The sequence below is a fragment of the Rosa chinensis genome, chromosome 4 (genome assembly GCF_002994745.2).
Source record: "Rosa chinensis cultivar Old Blush chromosome 4, RchiOBHm-V2, whole genome shotgun sequence".
Classification (NCBI taxonomy): domain Eukaryota; kingdom Viridiplantae; phylum Streptophyta; class Magnoliopsida; order Rosales; family Rosaceae; genus Rosa; species Rosa chinensis.
The window spans coordinates 54383687-54393465 of NC_037091.1; the positions used below are offsets into that span (position 1 = coordinate 54383687).

Sequence of the window (9779 nt, forward strand, 5' to 3'; positions counted from 1 at the left end):
AAGTAAATCCAAAATATGTGTCTGGCCCAAACTCTAGGTTACTTGACCTAGTTGTAATAGGATTTTGAATTAGAGATATTCATATATATCCGATTAATTGTACGATTATCTTTCCTTGTACAATTCTGCTTCTATGTCTTGTAATCCTCTATATAAAGAGACCTCTATTATCAATGAAAACACGACTCAATTCTCTCCCAATTTTGATTTTCCTTAAACAATATATATATATATATATATATATATATATGTATAGAAAACAACTAGCATCTCCTGCACATAAGCGTTTCGGTCACGAATCATGGACTTGGAACAAGTACTTTGTCCTTGATGATTTTAATGAGGTTACAGATTAAATTGAATCATTGCTTCTAGATATATCTGTTGATTAACTAATGGTATACACTAGATAAACAGCCCGCGCTTTGCTGCGGGGTCTTTAGTTTTCAGTTTATTAGAATGCATCAAACATGGCCAGCAACAACCTTACTTAATCAACAATATTTCAGGAAATTTATCAACTGAGCCTACTCTAATCAATTTACTCATTACATTTTAATAGCTGGATTACACTTAAAACATTGATTGGGTTTTGCAGCTACAAAAAATCATAGCAGTATTCCAGTAAATTTTAAAGAGCAACCCGATGCCATTATCGCAACAACCTTCTTTCAGATTTGTGGTTGAAAAAGTGAACTACAGATTTTCCTATCAAGATTGCTAATTAGAATAAAAAATAGTACATGATCATCAACAATGCAAGTACTACTAACTTCGTTGTCTGCCTAAGCAGCAACATTCCAAGTGAAATGTGAAAAGTTTGGATGAGAGTTTGACATAACCAAACTTTGTCTTCGATTAGCGGTATTCGACTGATGGCAACCAAGACAATGTCATAGAGTAACACGTCTCAGCTTGAAAGCAGAAACTGAATTGAAGCCTTCCTTGTAAAAGCATAAGTACCTTTTCTTCATATTCTGGAAAATCCAGATGCAGGGTGAAATTAAGAAGACAGAAATGAAATCTCAGAAAGCTAATCATCAGAAAAACTTAGATGAATGTTATCAAAACCTTGCAGAATGAGTACCGAAATGTTACAATTCTGATGAACTGCTCCATTGCAAATAGCCTCGAAAATGTGCAATAAGATTAATGCTGCTACCAATCCAAAAATAGGTCTTTAGAAAATAAATTCTAGATCGGGTGGATAGATAAATACTTGAGGAAATAGTGATAAACTGGTATTTAATACAAAAAGAAGGGTTTGCAATGAGAAACTTGAAGTAATAATAACCATCAATAGTTATAGCAGCAATACTAATATATACTTTCTTGAATAAAGTTATGCATCCCACTAATCTCAGATTGCAGTAACGATAATGCATGGAGAGAGAGGGAAAAATAATCATTAAACTACTTTGGTTCTATTTTTCAATCCGCTGGTTCTCTAACCATCAATTCAAGCAAAACTCATTAAAGTGTTAAACTATAAGGAAACTGATTTCCTCAATAAAAATTGGCTGATGGGATGTATTAGCAAAATGATGCTATAATAGCTTTTATACCTCAATCACATTACCATTTCACAGTTGAGACTTGAACTAAAAGTTTATTTAATGAAACCCAGCATCATTGGTAATTGAGCTAAGTTGTCCAGGAGAAACTGCAAAATGAATAAAAACATCGATACAGAAATTGGTTAATTATAAAAATATATAAGTTGTGCAAAAATTGTAGCAGAAGCTCATAGGAATACTGGACATACAATTGACCAAGGAAAAGAAGGTACTTACTTACACATACTGAGAGAACTTAAAAATAACCCAGCAAATAAACTGACATTTCTTTATGTTCACTCTGTTCTGCCTAGAGATTGAGCAAATTCCATGTCCTGAATAGCAACAGAACTATTATAGATTAGTAATGGTGTTGATGTACTGTTGAAACATAAATGCATCGATGATTGTTCAGGAAGAAGATACCTCTAAATGAGAAGGAGAAAGAACTCCTTCCAACTTTTGTGGATCTTGTAGGTGAATCATTTGATAGTCATAAACGTTTTCACACACATACATAAGTAATAGAAAAGAAAATTTATTCCACTATGTATAATAATCAAAGATGAGAGATTCTAGTCCAACTTGTGATTGAAAGGAGCTTTTTTTTTCTGTAAAGCTGGAATTAAACATGAAGTCGAAACTGGACATGAAATTGCATTGGACCTCTTAATTAACCCAAACCATAACTTAGACCTAGGCTGCAATACACCTCCTTAATTGTTTCCTTACATTCTCTTCTGGACCTATTGCCAAATGATGCCAAAAGTTTGGCAAGGAATCCCTAGCAGCTCTTGTTCTTTTCTCTAACACAATTAGGGTCATCCATCTTTACCTAAACAAAAAGCACAGTAATTATTCTCTCTCACAATCCGAATCGAAGCAGCAACCGCTGGAGGCGCTTATGCCTCACGGGCACAAAAACTGCAAAAAGATGCAAAAATAATTAGAGAGATCGCACATGACCTACCACTACCTTCAAGATTTTGACACTTCAGCAATAGAAGACCCACTTCTTTGTCTGCAGGCTTCTAAATTAATTAATCACTCTTGTTTACACAATACTGTCTGCTAATTAAGCATCTCAATCTAAACAAATATTCATGGCTAATTTAATTATTTGTTCACCAGGGAAGAAAAGAACGATATTTAAACCCCCATAACAAAGCAGAAGAAGCTTAAAAAGCAAAAAACCGATGTCTAATATTGTTTCCTTCATTTCCTTAGTAAAGCCTCCACCGTTAACCCAGTATTATAATTATTTCAGCTATATAAAGCAACCACGAAAAAAACAGAGTGCTCTGCTTTGGGTTTTGCATTTCGAGCTCATCCATCTCCAATCTCAATCAAAATTCGAGCTCATCTCTATTAAAACCCATCAAGGATTCAAACTTTCCCACACATACATAAGCAATAGACAAGAAAACTAAAACTGACAACATTTTTCTCCAAAGAAAATAAAGGGTTTTCAATCAAATCAAAACCCTGAGCCGGAAACAGTGAGAAATGAAAACACACCAAGTGATTTCCGATTTTCTTGATGCTGAAGCTATAGCTTAAAGCAGTGATGAAAACTCTTGCTATGTTGTAAGGAGAGGATGAGTTTGGACTTTGGACTATCATAGACACGATAGCACTGAGAACACCCAGGTGTTGAAGCAAGAAATACACACACTGCTGAGCAACAACCCAACTGTCCAAGAAATCACCACTTTCCTCGCTCTCTCTCTCTCTCTCTCTCTCTCTCTCTCTCTCTCTCTCTCTCTCTCTCTCTCCACCTCTCTGCACCGAAGAAGCAAAGACACGATAGCACTGAGAACACCCAGGTGTCGACGCAAGAGACAGGAGGCAGGGGTACAATAGACTTTTGACAATACGGCTCGGCTGGAGCCGGCATTGTTCATAAGCCGATGAACAGTGCGTTGAGAATTAATATATAGTAAATATGTACTGAAGGAGTAACGTACAGACTGTTGGTGAGTTAACCATGCTATACTACTAGGTTTGTATACGTAGTTTTCACGTGAAATACAGATCGTACGGGGTTGGCTAGGGATCTTGAATTACAGGTTTTCGTTTTCTGCTTCTATAACGAAGACTAATTTCCGAGCCGTCACATGCATGCACTACGTACGTACTATAGGCTGAACCCAAACGTAATTGTCGATCTGTCTGCTGGTTTCAACTTTCAACAAAATCAATAATGAGAGGTACTATTATATAGATCGGATTTACGTGGGGCGAATGGTGATTAGTTGATTGCTAGCACGATCTGAAACCCACGATATTCTCTTTATTTCCTAAAATTTCATTAGCTGGAGGAGGATATATGTCAATTTGGCTACTTGGCCGTTGAAATTGAAGACCATGGAAATTGACAGGGTAACTTGATCTTAGTTGAAAATGATCTGTTTGTATTTATGATGGCTCCCTAATTTCCACAGTATGACATAGCTATAGGCCTATAGCTTGGGGTTTTGATTATTGCATTCAAAATTATCTATAAAATATGTTCCATTTTATTGACGCCTATCTCAAACCATGCATATTACATTTCCACAATTTACTTTTCAATATTAACAACTCAATTGTTTCGATTTTTTTAATATGATCGGACACATGCATGCTTTTTCGTTAAGTAGCGTACGTTAATGTGGCGGCCTTAGGTCTGTCACATGGATCTCATTATTTTGTCAACTAATGTGAGCTCATTGACCACAATTTTTTTTTAAACTTCTTATCGATCTTTCTCATTCATGTTGTTCAAAATTATGTAAAAATTTACCAACCACACAAATATTAAGGGTTAATTACATTTCGTTAAATTTTAATTTTGCTGTAAATTTAACTTTCACTCACAACAAATAGCACTTTGAGGTTATAAAATGTAAAGATTCATTCCTCCCTTTGTTTCACTATTTGTATTGCTTGCGATTTTTTTTTATTGGAAGTGAGATAACAAGTCACTTCGGTTACATTAGCAAGTTAGTAACACACCCACTCAGTCAATATTCGGACTGAAGATTGCGAATTTCTGATGTTATTTTTACCTACTTTTTATTTTTGCATAAGAATTTCCTTCATCCTTACGTTTCACATTTTCTAATTATCGCTCGTATATCCCTAGCTCAGACCCTTTCTCTTTCTTGCTGGATCAGTCTAACGAACCAACTCCAGCGAAGACACAGTGGAACGATGAGTACGTTGATGCTGGTCTGTGATTGTGTGAATGCGATAAAGCCTCTCACACAGTAAATTCTTCACCAGAACCTCTTTTTTGCTATAAAAGTTCACGTAAAACCTAAGGTCTAAGGAAGTAAAATAGGGTTGACCCAAAACTAGGTTAGAAATTGTAGAGGGAGACATAGTTAAATTGGCAGCTCTCTGGCTTTGACAAGTGGGAGCATCACTAAAGAGTAGAGACAAGTGGAGGGGTCGATCAATTTAAGAATAAAATATGGTACATGTGGGCTTTATATATACCTCCTTCCCATGCTGAGAGTTTGCCCAGCAAAGACGCAAAGCAAGCTACGGCTTCACAGAGCTAGAGCTTATCTCGTGAGGCTTTTACCCAATTCCCTCTTCCTTTTTATCCTCCTCCTACCACCATTCTTCATTACACATCTCCGAAAACACCTACTCCACCAGTCCACCTCTTATTCATAAATTCCCCATTCTAATTTTCCGGGAGCTAGTCTTTTTCTGCATAATTTATTTGCTTGTTCAGAAAGTATGAGTAATACAATGATGCCCAGGGTGAAAGTCATGGTTTATTTGGTCTATGACAGGGGTTAGCGCCCAGCCGATCGATCTGATCCTTGAATTAAGCCTCTACTCTATTCATAATAAAAGTATGAAGGGTGGTGTTGTGTGTGGTTTCTGAGCCTAACTTCCATATACATCTTCTTCTTCTTTTTTTGTTCTTTTTTTTTTTGTAGTGATTATTCATTGTAAGTAATGAAGGAGAAAGGTAAGAAGGGCTTGATCACCAAAACATGGGAGCGATGCAAATCCATCGGCCGCAAGAGTAGTAGTACTAGCAATACTACTTCGTCTGCGGTCGTGCCTGCTCTTACAAAGAAGAGCAAATCCTGTCCTCACATCGACCTCTACACGACGGATGATGATCATCGTCGTCATCACCGCCGCCAGGTGGCACCAGAAGGCTGCTTCTCTGTCTACGTGGGACCTGAAAAGCAAAGGTTTGTGGTGAAAACCGAGTACGCAAACCATCCTCTCTTCAAGTTGCTGCTTGAAGAAGCCGAGTCCGAATTCGGTTACTATAGTAAAGGTCCTCTCGTGCTTCCTTGTCACGTTGAAGTTTTCTACAAGGTGCTGCTGGAAATGGAGGATTGCGGTGGTGATGATCAGAAGATTTCTCGAGGTTGCGGATTTGCTAAGCGTTATGGGTCTTATCATCTTCTCAGCCCGTCTCGTATGGTTGCCATTAATCAGTTCTAGCTAATTGTGTATAGTCTATGAATCTGTCATCATGTGTATGTATGCTCAAGCTTGGGTTGATTATGTGTATCTGTTTGGTTTATGTACATGATCTGTGGGATTTAAGTTGTCTTTAGTCCTGCAATAGCCTTGTTAAATTAGGATGGGATAATGGGAGAGGATAAACACTAGGCAGGACAAAGATCCAAGCTATCGTTGTATTATTATAGCTCTTAATTATAGTTAATTGAGTGTTTGTTTTCTTTTGTAACTTTGGTTAACCCCAACTTAAGAGTTTTTGTCTATTTACCCTAATTTTGGAGATTTTTTTCCACTTACCTTCTTAAGGTTTTTAATTCATCATTACCCATAAAGACTCTAATAAGGTCTTCCCTAGTACCCAATTAAGTTTTTTTTAGACTATTTTACCCTCACCCCTTTGTTTTATATATATATATATATATATATATATATATATATATATTGAGAGAGAGAGAAAGAGAGAGAAGTCATAGGAGACTTCGCCGGACTCCGGTCACCGGCCGCCATCCATCGGATTTATCTGAAAACCTCGCCCTCAATGCCCAAAGAAAAGCAGCATCTAGAGAGAGAGAGAGGGCACATGTAATTACTTAATTAAGTCAAGAGCAAAAGTGTTATTTGGCTAATTTTGGATTTTGTGTTTTGGATCAAGGACTTTTTTTTTTTTTTTAAGAGGATCAAAGAGTTTTACTCCTGCCTCCATGGTGACCCGAACCCATAACTTCGTACATAAGTAGTTGGTGCTCTAACCACGGATCAAGGACCCTTAACTTAATTATAAGATCGAGTTCTCAAAATCATGATGAGATTTTTTAGGTTATAGATAAGAACAAAGATGAAGTATGTGAGACGACAATATCATCTTGGCATTGATCGAGGTATTTTTTATTCAGCATGATCGATCTCCGCAGTATAGTTTAACCACCATATTATGAGATGATTTGTAGTACTATAGGAACCATTTCATGATAAATTTGAGATCTAGGGTTCTCATAATCATATGCGTCATCTTGTGATTTGAAATAGCAACAGATAAGATGATGAGTTGAGGACGTAGAGCTATGAGCCTACAGCAAGTAATTGTCGGGTGGGTTTGAAATGTTGAATGCTACGTTAATCGACTTCTTAATTGCTAAATTACAAACGATTAAAACTAACATCAGGCTAGGATGGAAATAATGTCTCTTTAATTAACATAAACTAGCTGCCCACCTAATTACGTATGCTGAATTTACTGATTAATTAAGATTATTGGCTCCCGGGTAGATAGATTTATAGGTGATTAGGTGGCATACGTGTCACCTGAGTATAGTTACATTCTTACATTTCATTATTTTCTTTTAGGGGAAATGCTCATTTATATAATTTTAACTTAAAATTTGCCCACTTGCTGCACTAACAGTTTTTTAACCCCATTTACCCAAAACACTCTAAGAGATTATTTCCCCTTTACCCAATTAATTATTTTTTCATTCTTTTTATTTATTTTTGGGACTTTTTTGCCCTCTCCTTCTTTCTCACTTAGAAAGAAAAGTCATCCTCCACCTTGCTGTGCTCCGGTGACCAGTGGCCGGCCGCAGACTCCGGCCACCGGTGATCGGAATCCTGTGACCGGAATCCGGCAAACGATGACCGGAATCTGGCCACGGGACTGTTAACCGGATTCAGACGTCTGAATTTATTGCTCCCTAATAATACCCAGTAACCATATTATTACCCCCCATTAATCATATTATTGCCCCCCAGTAACCATATTACTGCCCCTCAATACTCATATTATTGCCTCCCAATAATCATATTATTGCCTCAAATAATCATATTATTACCCTCCAGTGAATTGCATAAACTCCCAAAACCAAAATAAATACACTACAAGCACAATTGATCAATTTATATGCATATTATTGCCTCCCAATACCCATATTATTGCCTCCCAATACTTATATTATTGCCTTCCAATAATCTTATTATTGCCCCGCAATAGACATGAATAACTACTCAATAAAACTTTTTTTTCCATTCTTCTGCCAAATTTACCAAAAAAAAAAAAAAAAAATCAAGCCGGACTCAGAACCCGGACCCTGCGGCGACGACACCGACTGCATATCTCAAACCCCAGAACCCGGACGACATCCCGCACATAATCGAAACCCGAGAACCCGGACGACGCTTTCGGAATCAAAACGAAATCAAGCCGGACGCAGATCCCAACTCTGCTGCGACGACACCGACTGCAAATCCCAAACCCCAGAACCCGGACGACATCCCGCTCATAATCGAAACCCAAGAACTCGGCGGTGACGACGTTGCGGTTGCTGTAAGGGTTAATTGACTTCTCCGGCAGGTCAGTTTTGGTCTTGCTTGACTGTGAGTGAAGGAACGGCGAAGAGAAAGAAAGAGAATTTTGTAATTTATTAATTAGTTTGAGGGTAAAAATGTCACTTGCATTTAAATTGGGTAGATGGGAGTAAAAAACTCTTAGTGGAGCAAGTGGGCAATTTTTTTGTTATAATTGGGTAAGTGGTCACAGCCCTTTTCTTTTAATTACTAGCTGAGTTTACCACTATTGGTTGATATACAAGACGTAAAGGTTTTTAACTTTGCAATTGGATCATTGAAATAGCAATGCGGTCAAAAATATTCAGTGGATGACATTGGTTATACATAAACAATGAATGGTTTGGACAATTAAATTACCTCACATAGCGACTGAAAGCAATTAGAGTAGGAGGTTATATGGATCTGATCTCTAATTTATATAAATTAATAATAAACCATGTGCAGTATGAGAGGCTAGTAACAGGAGGGCTGTTACTGGAAGGAGCTATAGTAACCCTATGTTCTGGTGCGGGTTGGAGAAACCGTTGACGGCTAGCCGGCACTGGTGACCATTTTAATTGTTGTGAACTTGTGCAGGATAAAAGCAGAACCAAGTATTTTAATCACAACACTTTCCCGTTTACTTCTTCAATCAAATCGTGATGATGCCATGTTCGTTTTTTCTTCTCGGGCACGTACGTGAAGGAAACGGTAAATGCATGAGAGGGGATGGCAGGCCATTTGAATTATAAAACCTAAAATGAAGAATCTTCTCCAACAGACTTCGATTTAATATACAAGTCTGGCGATCGATCCAATCCACAAATTAAAAGTTGTTTAACATGCTTGCTGTCGTTCTATATAGTTTATAAACTTGTCATAAACTTCTCTTCTTAATTTTTAATCAGCAATTATATATAGCAACCGACTGATACACAATCTAGTTTTTCTTATGTCACTACCACCGCATGCCATTCATCAAAGTTGACATTAGGGTTTTCTTTATTTCCTTTTCATCATCTTCTTCTAGTTTTGTTTGGTTGTGATAGAATAAACTTGGAGTCTTCAAGTCTTAAAGTTGGTACTAGATTATTTAATGAAACTAGATTTCAATAATGCCATTGTTTTTAGCAGGCCGGAATTGCCTTAGATTTCAAATATTGACTACTATATTGTAACTTTGTAACCCAAATAGAGAAATTACACTAGTTCTATCTTGTATTCGTTTGCATCCAGAATTCTAGATCAGCATTGACATTTTGATGCCTTATACGACTAGGGATGACAAAAATCCCCAGTGGGGTGAAACTCCATTGGATACCCGCCCCTAATGGGGGAAGGATTTGGGGACAAATGGGGAATGGGGATGGGGATTGCTAATCCCCGCTATCTAAGATTGGGAATGGGGATGGGGATTGCTAA

General features: G+C 37.4%; 1 protein-coding gene and 1 long non-coding RNA gene across 2 annotated transcripts; one reads left to right on the forward strand and one right to left on the reverse strand.

Moving 5' to 3' along the window:
- Positions 1-1183: 1183 nt before the first annotated feature.
- On the reverse strand, positions 1184-3307 carry LOC112195913. Its single transcript, XR_002934844.2, has 4 exons — positions 3075-3307; positions 1983-2480; positions 1794-1891; positions 1184-1663 (listed from the first exon to the last, which is right to left on the reverse strand). It is a non-coding gene; the product is annotated as an uncharacterized LOC112195913 (long non-coding RNA).
- A 1733-nt stretch (positions 3308-5040) lies between these two features.
- On the forward strand, positions 5041-6267 carry LOC112197970 (protein SMALL AUXIN UP-REGULATED RNA 10). Its single transcript, XM_024338956.2, has one exon. The coding sequence runs from the start codon at positions 5514-5516 to the stop codon at positions 6015-6017; it is 504 nt and encodes a 167-aa protein (XP_024194724.2). The 5' UTR covers positions 5041-5513; the 3' UTR covers positions 6018-6267.
- Positions 6268-9779: the final 3512 nt, after the last annotated feature.